Below are 17,311 nucleotides of genomic sequence, written 5' to 3'. Positions count from 1 at the left end.
ACGCAGTTAGTAAGAGACAGGCATAAGCTAATGTGATGGTCCATCTTTCAAAAAAGCAAAAAATGAAAGACAATTACAGATCAACAGGGGAAAGAAAGAGGGCAGAGTAGAATAAAGAGATGAACAAGAAAGCCAGGATAAGAAAATAACATTTAGAATTGTGCATAATAATAACAACAGAGAAGGATCTAACTTCTCTTTCATCAATCCCCCTGACGCATTTGTTGAAAACAACATCTCTGATCCCTCATCACTGTTGTCGCAGCAATATGTCCTCCAAGTTAAAAAAGCTAAGTCACTGTTCTCCTCAGGCCATGACACCAGAGATATCATCAAACAAGTGCAACATAATCTCTCCTCAATATATCCCGGCAGGGCAACAGTCAGCTTTCTTAACAGGAACAGGATCCCCTAGATATATTTTAATCTGTTTTGCCAGTTCAGGACCGTTGGGCCCCGTTAGCTAATTAAGATAATGTAGAAAAAAGATAAATACGGGCTGGGGAAATGCCGTTGGGGACTGGAGGCACATCGATTTGATTTGCAGAAAAGGAGATGTTTATGTTGTTAAGATGCAAAGTAAGAACATAACGACAGACTGAAAGGTCAGACTACGGTATGAAATTCCAAAAGATGATGGGGGTGTTCGGTTGCAGCCAGTGTGATGACAGCGTGGATGAGGTTATTAGGATGATGTTATGTCTGGAAGTAGACACACATGTCTAGGTCAGCCATGCTCGTTAAAAACATGCTGTATCATGATGAATAGATGCTGCAGCGGGGCAGAGATGAACCTTCTGTCAAAAGTCAGAAAGTCTTCCTTCTTGCTAGCATTCCTCATGACAAAGCAAATTATATAACCTTTCATTATTTCTATGATGGACTGCTAGATTCTCCATTAAAAATTGTTCCACTTCTAATAATTTGTGCACCAACATTTTTAAGCTGTGACCATTATCTTGATAGGTCATTGGCAGAATAAAAGGCAGACACATTATATGATTAATATATATACGTGCACATTGGCATTCTGGATTAATATTACCAACTTTCTTATAGGCGGACAGAATACAATGTTTATGTGCCACAGAAAAACTGAGATTAGGTTTGACAGTGTTCCACAGCATCTTGGATCCCATGGTAAAATGTTTTGACAATGGGGAAAATTTGACCACTGCTTGAAACTCAATTTGAAAAGTGTGTGCTCAAACTGTCAAGCGTGGAAAAAAAAAGGGCTCTTGGCACTGTGGTTAAGTCCACAGTACTCTGTAGATGAGAGAGACAGCAAGGAACAAAGAGAAGGAAACAAGTGCAAAAAAAAGAAAGTGAGAAGTCGGTCCAGAGGCAATTTGTAAACTTCCTTTGCATCGTTGTGACAGCGTGCCCTGTTTTTATCAACCAGTTTGAGCCAGTGAGTGACTGTTAATTTTTTTATGTGACACTTTAATTCTGCAGAGCTGTTCAATTTGGTTGTTAAACAATCCTAGATATGGTTGAGTCCAACAATAAGATTATTTACATTACTTATGTTTGTCCACATGCCTGGCATTATTATGGACAAAAGTAGAAAGACATTTTTTATAGTTTTTGAGTTCTAGTTGCAGCCTTAAACTTTTATTTATTTTAGCTTCTTTTATAATACAGTAATGAAATAATACAAATTTGGACACTGGCAAAACATTTTCTCAACAAATAGTTCTATAGTAATTCTTTTTATGTTTTGACTTGTCAGTTGTGACAAAATAATGATGATAATGAGGAATAACAATTAATCTACGTTGAGATGTTGGGGACAGGAGTTTTATTCCTTTATGTATATGCTTTCAAATTTCCATTGCTCTCTTTCACTATCTTGGTCCTGGCCGTGTCCAATTAAATTTGGACCAACTCTGAGTTACGTATCACAGATGACCAAGCTGGTGAAGAAACTGCTCTCTGTGTGGATCCATCCATCTCGTACATACAGTGAACTCCCACCCTCCGTCTCTCTCTCACTCATACACACAATATTAATAACTCAAGTTGACGACTCAGTGAGTGGCATCACACCCATAAAGGCGTAAACAAAAAAACAATGAATGCAATTAGTGTAGAGCAAGGCTTTCTCAGGAGACTTAATGGACGCTGCCATGTACTAATACAAACATGCAACACACATTCACAAATACCAGCTTAGAAGAGGCAACTCATCACGACTCCAATCTGGGACTTTACTTTTAATTATCGTTGCTAGTGTTGCATATTACTGTGAAATTAATCTGCAGAGCCTGAAACCACGTGTTAGGATTAGAATTAAATGCACTCTTTGGACACCGGACAACGCAAAGAGCAGTTGTAACTCTTCTTTTTTTAGTTATTTGCACAGGCTCAACTTGCACTAATACAACAAACACAAGTAGGAAATGCAGGGGAAAAAATACATATATGCCATTGCATTTAACTTGAAGATGACATTGTGTTTTGATGTGTGCCTTTGAGATAGAAGCACAAATAATGGCCTTAATTTCAATATGTGTAAATAATATTGGCGCTCAGCAAATGCCACATCTTATCAAAGAATGTGCCACTCCTCCTGTCCAGTATCTCTGTAATAATATTGATGAGACTCCTTGAAATAACTGCATGTCCAAATGTGTGACCAGAATCCCAAAGCGTATACGCACGCTGATGTGTGTGGCCATGCACATGTGTGATTGGATGATATGAGCATCTGGGAGTGAGTTCACAGGCAAACAAGGCTTCATTAGGTCCACATTACGTCAGCTTCACGAAGCAAACATCTCTGTATTTATGGTCCCATCTCTATATGCGCCTCGGAATAAATACACTTCAAAATAAACAATAATCTGTCACATTTTCTGTCTCTTCCTCTTGATGCTGTCTCTGTTGGCACGCTATGACATCTGCCACAATCGACAGTGCGGATGCATCTCCACATTACTTCAATGAGCAGAGAGATATCCATCCATCCATTTATCTTTTTTCCCCAGCTGCTCGCCTATCCTCTATTCTAATAAATGTCTCGGCCTCTGACAAGGTCTGTTTGCGCTGCTTAACAGTAATAAAGATTCTAACAGAGAGGCATGAAGTAATCAATGGTGTTTTTTTATGCCACTTAGCTTAGGAGTGAGGGCCTGTTTTCTGCTTTAAGAAGCATTAACAGACCAGTTCACCATATAAAGACTCAACCAAAGACCGATGGCAGTAATCACCAGTAAGGCTCTTTTCTCTCTCATGTCCCACAAAAAGTTAATTTGCTGTATAACTCAATCAGTTAAAGGTTCCATTCCCAATTTAGGTAAATGTGTTGTGTCAAGGCATTAACACTGCCAGGGCAAGAGGTTATGTTTCCTGTAGAATTTATAAGACCGTAGATAAAACACTGATAATAAATTGATTATAGTTTTCAATCCTCTCTAGGTCTGCAGTTACACAGCACTGAAATTCTGCTTTCAGACCAGCTAGGTGTAAAATATAAATCAACTTTTATCATAACATCACTACACATCAGAAGCTTTAATTTCTCAACGCTAGCAGGAAACATTATCCAGACGTTTAAATGGTGGTTGACAGACAGAGTTGTTATCGGTAAAGCCTGCTGTAAAAGACTGAGAATAAGGGGAATGAATCAATTTGCATGGGACTTTTCAAAAGCCACTTTTAGGTCCAGCTAAGAATCTGCAGTTGCATCTTCACCTCAGGATTTAGGCATACCATTTTCCAGTAACAACCTTGCCTGGTGCAACTTTGAGAACTTTTGAGATTTAATTTACATTCATACCACTGCTCAGTGTTCCCCCAGGCCAATGACAGGTATGGACCCTGCTTGTGTCCCACAGTGAGTGGGCATGCCCCCTCCCCACACAAAACCCTTCCCTTAACACTCTAGAGAGAGCAGAGGCAGCTGGCTGCAAACTTTTCATTAGTGAGGACTGCAGAGAAAGGTGGCAAATATTTATCTTTGCACAGATTGCTGTGCTAGACACTCCATACAAAGCAAGCCTCTCGTTTCACAGAATCCCACAGTGTGAGAACAGTGTGGGATGTGCCTCGGTAACTAAGGGTGCTGGAATGGGGGAGTAATTGGTGAATATAAGAGCTAGTCTCAACGTGCGATTCCTTTCGAGAACATGTGTGCCCATGTCTGTATTTTTGTGAGAACATCCATCTAGGACAGTGTGTGTCTTTACCTGAGCAAATGGGTGTAACTGCATGTTTCTGATAAATAACTCACCCACAGCCTTGCAGGTCTTAGAGGCAGGGTCCATCTCGTAGCCTTCGTAGCACTCACACTTATAATCTCCTTTGTAGTTGATGCAGATCTGACTGCAGGCATCTGGGTTCTCACATTCATCTATGTCTGTGGAGAGAAACATGGCACAAAGACATAAAGATCAAAACAACACTACCAACTCACACCAAGTCATTTATTTCTTAAGAGTGAAAAATAAGAGTAAGTACATTTTTTCTATCTAGCATGTAAACAATCTTTTTCAAAAGAATCTTCTCTTTAAATGAATACTCCGATTTCTTCAAATGGAGTTTCTAAGATTTATATCATTCAGGCCGAGAGAGTCAACAGACACGGTTAGAAGATGTTTTGAAAAAATATGCACGCTTGTTACTTGTTAAGTAATATTTGTGAGACAACCATTTCAATTGAATTTAGATGGATCATTATAGTGTATGAGAACTTATTTATACCAAATGTTAAAAAATGATTCTTTATCATACTTTTTCTAAGTCAAAGAAGGAATCTGGTGGTTGGACATTTTTCATGGGCTTTGCTGGATTGGACTTGTTTTTATATTTATTTCACTTGTCCACTGCACATATATGTTGTCCTTGCCAGCACAACACAGATACTCAGTCACAGGGTGGTGCATTTAAACAACTTAAACCAAATACGACCATAAAATAAAAGTTCAACATTTTGGGAAGTGAGTTTTTTTGCCAGCAAACCCAAAGCCTGATGAGAAGATCAATACCAATTTGATCTCCCTGAGATCAGGATTCAGGATGTCTTTGAAGCTTAGCACCAAACGGAAAGTAGGGGAAACTGCTTCTCTGCCTCTGTCTAAAGTAAAACAAATGACTTTCAAGCTACTTTAAAGCTCACTTATTTATGCTTTGTATCTTATCTTGTCTATTTAACTTGTGTATGAGAAGGAATGCTTCAATCTGGCAATGTGATTTCAGGCAGTTACATCATTTGAGCTATCTTTTTGAGTATTCATCTCATAACCAACTCTATGCAACATATATATGGAATAACATTGGCATCATGAATCTTGGCGGGTTGTAAAGACATTTTTTTCTTTCATACAAAATTATAGATCTACCGAAGAATCTGGGCCTGGGCAACCAAACTAATATTACAAGAACACCAAGTGTGTTTTGTGTTTTTACTAATCACATATCCCTATATTTAAAATTGTGTATTATCATTGTAAAAATATGTCTTCTTTCGAGTAGTTTAAAGAAGTTGTTTTTTCACCAGTTTATTCCTGCTTCAAGTCATGTACCAGACTTTTTTCTTCATTCCATTTTTAATGAAAAACATTTCCTAATACTTTATGACAAAATGTTCCTTTTACCAGAAGACGACCACTAGTTAGGGGCTGGAAATGCTATTAAACTCCACCATGGTTTCTCACAGAGCTAAATAAACAGGGCCAATAATTCATCCAGTCAAATGATCAGTACTTGCCAAACAAATGCATCTTTGATAAAACTTTAAAACACACAGCATAAACAGTCTGATGCTTACGACTGCAAAAGTTGTGTTAGAGTTTGCAAACAGATGTGATGATAAAGTTTTGCTGTTGTTAAACGCAGAAGCATTTACATAAACTCATCAAGACTTTCCTCTGTTAATTTATTTTCCGTTCAACGTGAAGGCTTGCGAGAAAAGCAAAGATCTCTTCAAGAATTCAAGATAACACAGGTTGACTAATAAATATATAAATGGTCATTTTTTGGTCAAAGTATTGCTTTAAAATGGTAGTTTTCCGCATAACTTATTTTTTCTTTACCTCCACAAGTCTTTTTGTCCAGGAGTTTATACCCAGAGGGACAGTCACACTCGTAACCAATCCTGCGGTCCCTGCAGATGTGCGAGCAGCCGCCATTGTTGTCTGCACACTCATTCAGACCTGTTGAGAGAGAGAGGGGCAGTGCGAGGACAGATAGAGGATGAGGTAGGAACAAGAGGGGAGGGAAGAAAAGAAGAGTTGAATATGAAATTACTCCGGCAGGCTATTGAACAGAAAAAATTCAGCCTTGATAAAACACAAAAAAAGAGTCAGACGGAAAGACAAACACTAAGAGTTGTGCATGCGAATAGTTTTCATCATCCTGCCAGTTGAGATTAGTTAGTCCTATAAAGTATGTCCTTGTACACATTATATTTCCATTAAAAAAACAACACATTGAGCTTAAAGGCAGCAGAAAATGGGAAACAGTGTGTGTGTGTGTGTGTGTGTGTGTGTGTGTGTGTGTGTGTGTGTGTGTGTGTGTGTGTGTGTGTGTGTGTGTGTGTGGAATATATTCATGGGCCGGTTGTGTGTGTGTTCATTGCCTATAGTCACAGTCTTAGCCAAATGCACCTGGACTCAATCCATCCTCCAGCAGGGAGCGTGGACACGTTTCCCAGGTGCCACTCCACTATGATGCCTATTGTTACACAGACACACGCTGTCTCTCCGGTTGCTCTTTTTTTCCTCTTCTTCTGTTTTTTTTTTTGTATTTTAGAACAGAAGAACAGATTGGACTCCCTCTCCGTTTTGCTTCCTTTATGTCCTTTCCTTTTTGTATCCGTTTCCGCACCTCCATTTACTCCTTTGTCTTTCAACTACCCTCCAGGGAGAAGAGAGCGATCGCTACAGAAAATTGCCTATAGTCACAGTCTTAGCCAAATGCACCTGGACTCAATCCATCCTCCAGCAGGGAGCGTGGACACGTTTCCCAGGTGCCACTCCACTATGATGCCTATTGTTACACAGACACACGCTGTCTCTCCGGTTGCTCTTTTTTTCCTCTTCTTCTGTTTTTTTTTTTGTATTTTAGAACAGAAGAACAGATTGGACTCCCTCTCCGTTTTGCTTCCTTTATGTCCTTTCCTTTTTGTATCCGTTTCCGCACCTCCATTTACTCCTTTGTCTTTCAACTACCCTCCAGGGAGAAGAGAGCGATCGCTACAGAAAAGTAAAGCTGGTACTTCATTACCGGCTTACATTAAAGATTTAGCTTCAAGGCTACAGGTTCTGATGTGAGACAGTGAGACTGGAAGGAAGAGACGGCAAGAATAGAAATGGAGACAGACTGAGAGAGAGTGAAAGAAAGATGTAGACTTTAAGAGACATTTGACTAAAGTTATGGTTGCAATTTAGAGTATAGCCAGAGTATTCTATCAGATAGCAACAAAATAAACTCAGCATAAACATAGTAATTAGGTCAAAGAAAGTGAAAACATGAAAACCTTTTTTCAACTAATTAATTTTAGCAGAGAGCTACATAATATACTATAGGTATCTGTGAGTGTGGTATATGTGTGTGTAAAGAATGTTGAAAGATGTTTGTAACATTTTTTTGGTACATCTTAATACATTCTAAACGATATCTGAGACAATTCCAACTTTGTGTAAACATTTTGGGAGAGTTCTTTTCATTTTTCAACACGATAAAACCTATAAAGAAAATTCTTTTTTTGAGTTTGGTGTGGAAAACTTGACAGGCCTGCACAGAGTTTCGTGGTCTAACATAATTTGCTGACTTCGCTAATGCTTTTGTGGCTGAATGGGATCAAATTTACTGCGGCGAAGTTCAAAAATCTTGTGGAAAGCCTTCGCAGAAGAGTGAGAAGTTGTTAAAATAGTATTTTAATAAACACGGTTAGGGGTTGAGAGGATAAGCCATATGAATGCAATGTTTTGATGTACTTTTGTCCGTATGGTGTGATCTGACTCATAAGGACCCGATGGAGTTTTGGACCATTAGTTAAGTGTTTTTTATGAGTGGGTCCCTATTTTGTTCATATCAACACGTTTCAAATCCTGTCTTCAGTTTAATGCTATTATTGACAGTTGGCAGTGATAATGCAAAAATAAATGAATGCCAACAAATGCAGGGAAGAAGATTGCTGGCAAGTAAACATGGAGTTGAAAAAATGCATGTCTGCCAATGTTTTATGAGTTAGGATATGCATTCATTTTTAACTATTATATTTAGCTTTGGCTTGGGCTTGGACCAGGAACTATTGCGTTATCCACGTCGTGCATAATTGCAGTTGTAAGTTATAGCTAAAACCAAGAGGAGGTGCAGGTCTGCCTTGAGACACACTGAACATCATGTTTAACATTCATGTTATGGTTACGTTGCAATCTCATTACAGTTAACATCCACCTTCTTGGAGATCACAGCTAGCTAAAAGGGCAGCACTCTCACATATAATTTTATAGCCATGTGACTGGCTTATACTTCAGAGCAAGACCATGACAGGAATGCAGTTCCCTTAAGTAATCTCTTGAGTCTTCTGCTTGTACATGTACTTGAGTAGTGTATTTACTTAATGCATTTTAAATAACATTTAATTAACAGGTATGTTTTTCTCCACTGCCTCTCTGTGTTTGCAGCTGGATTGCACTGCTTGTCATGTGAGATCCGTGACTGAAGCTCGCTAAGTGGTAATTATCTATGGTGTATAGATAATCTGTGTGGTTCCTTATGGGTAATGCAGTCCGGTCACGTTTTCCTGGCTAAGATCACACCAGAGGGCAGAGTCGCTTGGCTCTTTGATCATAATAAGGCAGTTGAGAAATGTCCTGATTTACCCTGCCTTGATCAAATGAAGCTCCTTCTACTAAGGAGAGTGACCACCCACATTACGTAGAAGAAGTTGATGATACCTGGATATGAGTGTGTGTATCTGTGCTATTTGTACATCCATGAATGCAAGAGATGGTGAAAGTACTAATGAGTATCTGGGTATGTAGGTGTGTGAAGAGAAACAGAGACTAAATATCTTACCACACTCCTTCATGGGCTCATCAGACCAGTCCTTGCAGTCTTTTACGTTGTCACACACCTTGCTGCTGTCAATACACTCCCCGTTCTTACAGCGGAACTTTCTTGCCCCGTCACACTTTGTAACTGCGGTGGAGACACAACACACTACCAAGTTAGAGATCAGTTTTCCACTTACAGTACTACATCTGTTTTCAGCTAGAAACACACAATGTTCAGGTACTTAAGTAGATGTCTTAGGCTGCATTCACACCAAACCAGGCGTTGAACTGATTTGGACGCCAGTTCTCTCTTCATTTTAAAGTGGGTAGTGCGTTTAACTTGTGGTGATAAGGACTGCAAGGGTTTCTGAAAAAAATGCCTGATTTGGTGTGAATGCAGCCTTGAACAAATGCTGAACAGTTGAACCCACTAAGTATTCTGCAACAAAGAAAACATTGCCATCAAAATGCAAATCGCTAACCTATCATTATTGGTAAGGCAGTCACCTCCAGCAGGGGTGCAATTTTTCTTTATTTTCTGTGTTTAAAAAGATTTAGGTAGGTAAAGTAAATGTTACGCTTTTGCAAACAACACTGTGCTGTACTGCACTTCAAAACACTGGCTTTGACATGGCAGGCACATTCAGCTTTTCTGTGCATTAATATATACAGTATAAACTCAAGGTGATGTTTACGCCATATGCCGTGATTGGATGAATTAACATATCACTGTAATTTGTTACACTTCTTGCCTACATCAAAAGAGATTAAAGGCAGAAAACATGCTGAGACTCTTTTAACACTGTGACATTGTGGCCTCTTGCTTAAGCAGTACTTCTTTAAAGTTTCTCATGAGGCAGATTAGACTGGTGCAGCCAACTGCAGCCATCTGTGCTACTTTCCACTATATCCCCTGTGAATCTTGTTAGCAGTATTAGGGTTGTAATTGAATAGTTTCTTTTTTACAACAGAGATTTGTTTGTAAGAGTTGTATTGTCACTTTTCTTTGCAGTTTAAACTGAATCTCACAAAATTTCCAGAAGCTAAATAATCACATTTGACTACCTGCTTCGAGTGCATAATGTAAGAAGTTCTTTGAGTGTTCAACAACCTATACTCATCTGACACCTACCGTTGACACAGCCAGCTTCATCACTATAGTCCGGACAGTCGTGAACTTTGTTACACTGTTTGGTACCGTGAATACAGGATCCATCGCCACACTGGAACTCATCAGGTCGGCATGTAAGCAGGGCTGAGGAACACAAACCACACAAACATATACATCAGAATGAGCTGACCTGTTATTATTTCAGTTAAAATATAATGTATTGGGCTCATTCGGACCAACAGTTCTCTTCCTTAACTGCATCTATGAAGATGTGCATGTGTGTGTGCTGTGTCTGTTTTGCTTCTTCGATCAGGCCGACTTGGAGTGCATTTCAATCCAACAGCCCTGATTGAAATGAAATCAAGGCAGGTATTAATTTATTGTCTAAGGAAATCCCACAACCAGTGACCTATTGAGTATGTGTGTATGTGCAAGAGTATACGGGCATTTGTTTGTGCTTGGTCTAACGGCGAGGGCAGGTTTATTCAACTCATTCATCTTTTTAACTGGCTGTTTAATTATTCATGTGTTGTGTTTTGGACTGGCTCTGCCAAGGGAATGGAGGCAGACATGATCGATGGCTGTGGAGGCCAATGAGTGGAACACTATCACTGTATCAGGAAATCTGCAATTAAACACAGACACACACACTGTTTCACACCAAAGGAGCACACAACCACAGACGTTCATGTTCTGTTCAGGTAAGCACACACATACAGGCACATCAAACTAGCAAACTGAAATGTCATGTGGAAGACGTTTGCACCTTTACATGAACACACAGATAAACCGACTCTGACTTCTAATGCTCAAATTAAAAATAAAGATAACACACATGTCAATGCTAAAATCAGCAAAGTGAGGAGGACATAATCATGTGCCATCTCAAAAATGTGCTGATTCTTTCAGCCAAATGATTGAGACCTGAGCTCAGCTAATTATGATAAATCCGTAGGAATAGTAATAATAATGGATTGCCATCTGCAGATATGCTGGCAGGAGGAAAAGGAGGGAACCAACTACAGATAGGGTTTGGCAATTTCTCATTTACATTAACATCCTGTCACCCTTCTCATAGTCACTTGTGTCGGCATGTCTGTGAAATAACACAAGATTATGGAGACTGATGTTACAAATGAGATGGGAGGTAATAACCAGGGGACGGGTCTGAGGGAAAGCTTGACGCAATAGAGGAGGAGGAGAGAACAAACTGGAGATATGCAATCATCCTCACCATTCTGATTTACATTGAAATGTTGCACATCCCTAAGCTGAGCTCTGCTCTCTCATTTACATTTTGCAGACAACCCAAACTATTACATCTTGTACGACACAAACCTCCGACCGCCCACTTCCATTAACAATGTGATGAGCATGCACACAGACTGAATCAAGTACATGCAGTAGTACACACAGCTCCTGTCTCATCAATGATGAGAGGTTAAAAAGTGAACATGGTTGTTGAGACAGATGAGTCCACTGGCACATGTAAATGAGGCAAGACCACTTCACTTGCTCTCACTCTGTCAGAAGTCATCACAATGCAATTATGTTATTTTATTTTTGTTTTGTTTGTGTAGACCCACTTTGTACAAATTATAATCATGTCAGTATTGCCAAATAGAACCATTAATCATAGACCTGGGTTATGTCTTACTTTAACCAGCAAGCTAGCAAACTGAATGCAGCTTTTTAGAATAGATATATTTCGGCAATGAAGCTAACAAGCTAGGCTACTCTATTATCTTAATGTAGTGGAAGCTAAAAGGTAAAAATGTAAAGTAGTAGTGTGTAGGATTTAGTGGCATCTAGTTGTGAGTTTAATTCGATGACCCGTTTAGTCATCAAATGCTACGACTCATTTGCATATTGATTTGAACCAATTTATCATAATATATCCATATCAAAACCTATCCCATCATGCAGTGCATACCTGCATAGTTATTTTCACTTCAAAGACAATAATATTAATAACTGGTTGGCCTTGAAAATTGTGTCTTGAGAGTTGGGAGGATTTTTAAGTGCAACAGTCTATACATTGTCACAGCTGCTTGTTTATGGGATGTCGTTAGATTGGAATGCATTTAAGTACCGCGCCTCTTTTGCAACCGGAGGAGTCGCCCCCTGCTGGTCAGTAGACAGAATGCAAGAACCGGATTATGCCGCCTGATTAGAACACTTGCTTCTGCCTGAGTCTTGTGTGAAAGTGTGTGTGTGTGTATCATGTTGTATGTGCGAGGCTGCTGTCATCTCCCTGAGTGGTGTGTGGGAGTGTGAAGAGGAGACCAGATGGGGGTCTCGCTTGATGAAGGACCTTCACCTCCCACACATGCAAGCGCGCGCACACACTCCAACACAACAAAACGCATATGGTCAAACACACTCAGAAGTTCTCCTTCTGCTTCCAGAGATCACATGGTTGCATGGCAACACGCTCATGGATCATCCAGTTAGCATTGATCTTCCTTCAATCATTTGGTAGCACAACAACATTTGTCTTGTAGTCTTTGTTCACAATACATGGCATGTCAGCCTTTGAAGAATATTCCTTCAGTAGTGGTGAGCCACACACGTAACCATTGTTCCGCTACACAACATGCATTATGTAAGTATGCATTAATCACCTTCATTAAAGCCTACAGCTGGTATTACCTTTTTACATTTATCATAAAACTAATTTAAAAAAACCACACAGACACATAGTAACAGACACATTACATAAAAGAACCATAACATTGTAATTGGATAACCTATTACGTCATTACAATGAGCACTTCAAATGTAAATTACAAGCAAAGCTGTGTCCCTGAGCATGTGCAGTGACGTCTAAGCTACGTAGACTGGGCTAGACTGGAAATACAGTCAGAGTTGTTTCGGAATAAACTTCACTGACAGTGTTGGTTTTAATCAAGGACTTTGTCAGTGGATAACAACAACATTGGGTTTAATACGCAAGGACCATGCTGTGTCTACACAGAAAATCTTTCCTTATAGGTTAAATTTGGTCTGTTCAGGGTTTCTTTATAATAATTAAAATGACAGCAGCATTATTCTTTAGAAGTCCATTCAGTTACAAACTCATTGACACACTTTTCTTATCCACCCACATGAATACAATATATCCCACAGGTGACTTACGACAGTTTGCCTCATCGGATTTATCCTTGCAATCTGCGTCTCCATCACACTTCCAGTTCATGTGGACACACTCCCCGCTCCCACACTGGAACTCTCCCACTGGGCAGCGAGGTTTCTGGGGCTCCGTCCTCCGGCTGCAGCGCTCCATGGATTCGTCTGACTTGTCCTTGCAGTCCGGGTCGCCGTCGCAGCTCCACAGGGCGGGGATGCACTCCGAGTCATTGCAGCGGAACTCGTGCTGGCCGCAGGTGGGAGCCGAGCACTTCTCCTCATCGCTGGCGTCCCCGCAGTCGTCATCACCATCACACACAAAGATTGGTGCCACACACTTTCCGTTACGGCATTGGAAGTCTTTGGAGGGGCAGGCCTTGGCATCTAAAGGACAAATGAAACCGGGGGATGAAAAGTAGAGATAGAAGTTTATTTTTTTCATTTTATTATAATCATTGATTATAGTTTATCTACTTTAAATCTCATTATTCTCAATACAGAAAATCATTTGAAAATCGAGTGAATTTAAGAAACTTTATTGAGCTATCATATAAAGCCTACCATTTTGGAAGCAGACATTAGTACAAGTGGGAGTAGTTGAGAGAAAATTGTGAGCTAGAGAACTGATATAGTTAACTTATCACTGCAGATATTCAAACTCCTTCGGGGATAAGCAGTAATATGTCTTTCCTTTTGTAACGGAAAGACTGTGAGCAGAGGGCAATTCCGGCTTTCGCTGTCTGGTGAGAGTAAAAGAAAGAGTTTGATCTAAAATCAAACTGGTGACTGTGCACGGTGCCAAAGAGCACTTCCTTAAAACACATATTCCTTAAAAGTCTGACAGAGAAAGGTATAGCAGACGAAGGAGCAAAGAGAGGATAGGCAGTAACTGTTAAAGTAAAAAGGGACAAAGAAGCGGAAAAAAAACCACAACAAAAAAATCCAGGTAGACTTGCTTCATAAGAAAAACACATTATGTTATGTATAAACAAATATAAATAAACATGGTCACAACTGCCACCACACAATCTCAACCCTTTAAACAAATAACGTAACCATTATAACACTGAACCACCCAATATAAATGTGACAGTGTGCCATATAAAGCACAAGGTCGAGAGCATATGTGCAGCAGAAGTCCAGGATGTGGAAGCAGGTGTGTAATGAGCAGAGTTGGGGCACAGCTGCGTGTCTCTGCCGCAGTGCAGAATCCCCCTCCATGAGTGTTTGTGTGTGTGGGAATGCCTGTGCAGAAATACCTGTGAAGACTGTGTATATTCATGTGTATGATTGTCTGTGCATGTGTTTAATTCTCCTCCTACAGTATCTTTTGGGAAAGGAGGAAACCATAATGATGAAACTTTATATGCATCTGTGAGGGTGTGTTGATGTGTTTTGCTGGCAAACTGCGTGTTTCCTCTTTGCTATATCCGAGCAGTGACAGGATCTAATTCCCGACAGGTTGGACAAATCAATCCGGATCATGTATTGTGCTAAAAAAAAAAATCACTTGTCCTTTGATGTAACGCTCTTCTCTGAGCGACCGACACAACTGCTTTACTCCCTCTCTCTCTGTTACCTTCCCACACAGTGCGCCAAAGGGACTCATTATGATAATAGGCTATTGGATTCCCCGCTAGCTGTTACTGCTAGCATGCTAATCATCTGCACTCAGATCTAAGTAATTTAATTAACATGAGCACATAAACAACATCAGCAGCATCCCGGCAGACGCTCAGGTGGTTTGGGGGTCACGTAGGTTGTTTGTGCAAACAAGTACTGAGCAAAGTTAAAAAGTGATTATTTAAATAAACTTTTCCTACAAAAAACAAGAGGGGTTTTTGGTTATGGAAATTATAAACATGTTTGGCTTTAACTGGAGGTTCATAATGAGTTGCAAGTCAGACAGTTTTTTATGCTTAAAATTGTTTTTCATTAGAGCAGAGGTGTGCCTGGATTTAAAAAGCAAGGCTGGGATAAGGAGATTTTTAGTGTGTCTCCCACTGGGATATTGAGCTACAAAAAAGATAGTTTGCTCTCAATAGCTTTATTTCCACTACAGGAAGAGGCAGGTGCCCTGCAGTTTATCGAATTTATGTCTCAAGGATAAAAACAGTTTAAGCTTGAGTTTGAAATTCCCAGCAGCACAGGCTGGATTAAAGCCAACCTATCACAACATCTTACAAGAGTTACAAAAAGTTCGGCAAGGCATCTATTCTTACGTCTTTAGGTTTCCCCCATCCCCAGATCACAACATTACAGCTATAAACTTTGTATCTTTAGGTTTCCCCCATCCCCAGATCACAACATTACAGCTATTAACTTTGTATCTGTCACGCTGATAACAGAATACTGAAGCCTAGTCAATATGGAAACATACAGTATACACATAGGTAACACATGTCATATTTGGATAAGAGACTCCTATTTCAACAATACTGCTTTGTATTTATGGAACTTTTTAATGTTTTGGCACATCATATTACTGATTGATCCTTGGCATCATTCATTAATGGCCAAAAAAGGTTGGTGGTCAACACCCCAAACAGAGCATAAAGGGTCACTTCAACTGTGTGATACTTCAGTCCCTTGATACTATCACCTAGCTGCGTGAAATACCCGAGATTAGCAGGCAGGCTGTTATAACAGCGGATAAAGGTAGATAGATGGTCAGATGTGACAAGTAATAGAATGGATTACAGTCAACAAACTCTGTATTTGTAATCTGTTGTTATGGTGGATTTCAGAATCAAACAGTCACTTATAATGAATATCTCATGAATCCTATACTAAACCTGAAATTTAAAACAAGTAAGAGTTGAGGGGAATCAGCGTTACGCTGTTCAGCTACACTCTTCCCTGTTAATTAAACACATCCATTCAGTGGATTATTCTACCAATTACAATTTAAAATAGGTAATCAGTAATCGGGTACTGATTACATCTCGACAGTAACCTTCCCCACCTGCAGGTGATTGTGTTTAACTTGGGGTCGAAACTTTCTATCCATCCATCCCCAGACCCTCCACTGGACAGCTAATAGATGGAGCAGAGAGATAGGGCACAGCTCATTGACCCTGATCTGAAGGACAATTGAACTGTCTTCCAGCATGGATAAGTCTAAAGAAAGCAGCTATGCACGCACGCACAGGAAAATATATGTAATCTCTCCCGAACACACTAAAAAAGAGACTCACGCACTTAAAATCAGATCGTTTTTGTGTTTAGATATGCATTCACACACACACACACGCACACGCACACACACACACACACACACACACACACACACACACACACACACACACACACACACACACACACACACACACACACACACACACACACACACACACACACACACACACACACCTCAGCCTCTCTTTGTTCAGCACCAAACAATCTGAAATTGAAAATAAAACAAACTTCACAGCACTGTGTTAAATGCTGCATTTGACCGTAAACAGACACACGTCTGCTCCACAATCAGCTGAAAAACAGACGGTAACAACTGAAGGCATTTTAGTTTGGACGGTAGTCTTAATGGGCTGTATCTTAGACAAGCGATGTTCATCTCCTCTGTGAAATATCAATATGAATGCCTTATCTTTCACACGAGAGCATCAATAAAAAAACAAATCCGTGTTGAGTCATGCATGCCTTGTTCTGTCAGATACACAAGGGTAATTGCAAACAAATTGCTATCTATATTCATGAGGAATGATGGGATACAAAAAATAAAAAATCTAAAAGGAGGAGGGAACTTTTTTGTTCAATTATTCAACATTTATTATAATAACAGCCAAAACCCACATCCAACACTTCAGTGCATGTTTTCATCAGGGTTGTGCAGGATGGGTATCCAGTGCAGCAAAACAAAAACAAAAACATTTTCAAAATAAGTGCTCCAGTATTAAAAACAAAGAGGGACTGAGCAGAGGAGCGATGGTGATGCATCAGATATTCATATATGTGTGCAATATCTTCAAACGGTACTTTTTTCAGTTTGGTCAGTGGAAGATAATCCTATTCATGCGCAGTGACAACTGATGAATCGAAACTAATG

At 39.8% G+C, this 17,311-nt stretch overlaps 1 protein-coding gene across 1 annotated transcript in view; it reads right to left on the bottom strand.

The window, feature by feature from the left end:
- Positions 1-17,311, bottom strand: part of lrp8 (low density lipoprotein receptor-related protein 8, apolipoprotein e receptor) — a 152,192-nt gene that overhangs the window by 26,650 nt on the left and 108,231 nt on the right. Inside the window, exons 5-9 of the mRNA XM_054602128.1 lie at positions 13,255-13,629; positions 10,138-10,260; positions 9,028-9,150; positions 6,036-6,155; positions 4,235-4,360 (exon numbers count right to left, since the gene is read on the bottom strand). Coding sequence (XP_054458103.1) covers positions 4,235-4,360; positions 6,036-6,155; positions 9,028-9,150; positions 10,138-10,260; positions 13,255-13,629 — 867 coding nt within the window. The remainder of the gene's footprint in view (positions 1-4,234; positions 4,361-6,035; positions 6,156-9,027; positions 9,151-10,137; positions 10,261-13,254; positions 13,630-17,311) is intronic.

Source organism: Anoplopoma fimbria, chromosome 8 (assembly GCF_027596085.1).
Source record: "Anoplopoma fimbria isolate UVic2021 breed Golden Eagle Sablefish chromosome 8, Afim_UVic_2022, whole genome shotgun sequence".
Classification (NCBI taxonomy): Eukaryota; Metazoa; Chordata; class Actinopteri; order Perciformes; family Anoplopomatidae; genus Anoplopoma; species Anoplopoma fimbria.
The sequence above is the reverse complement of the archived record's forward strand: the minus strand, read 5'-3'. Positions and strand labels throughout refer to the sequence as shown.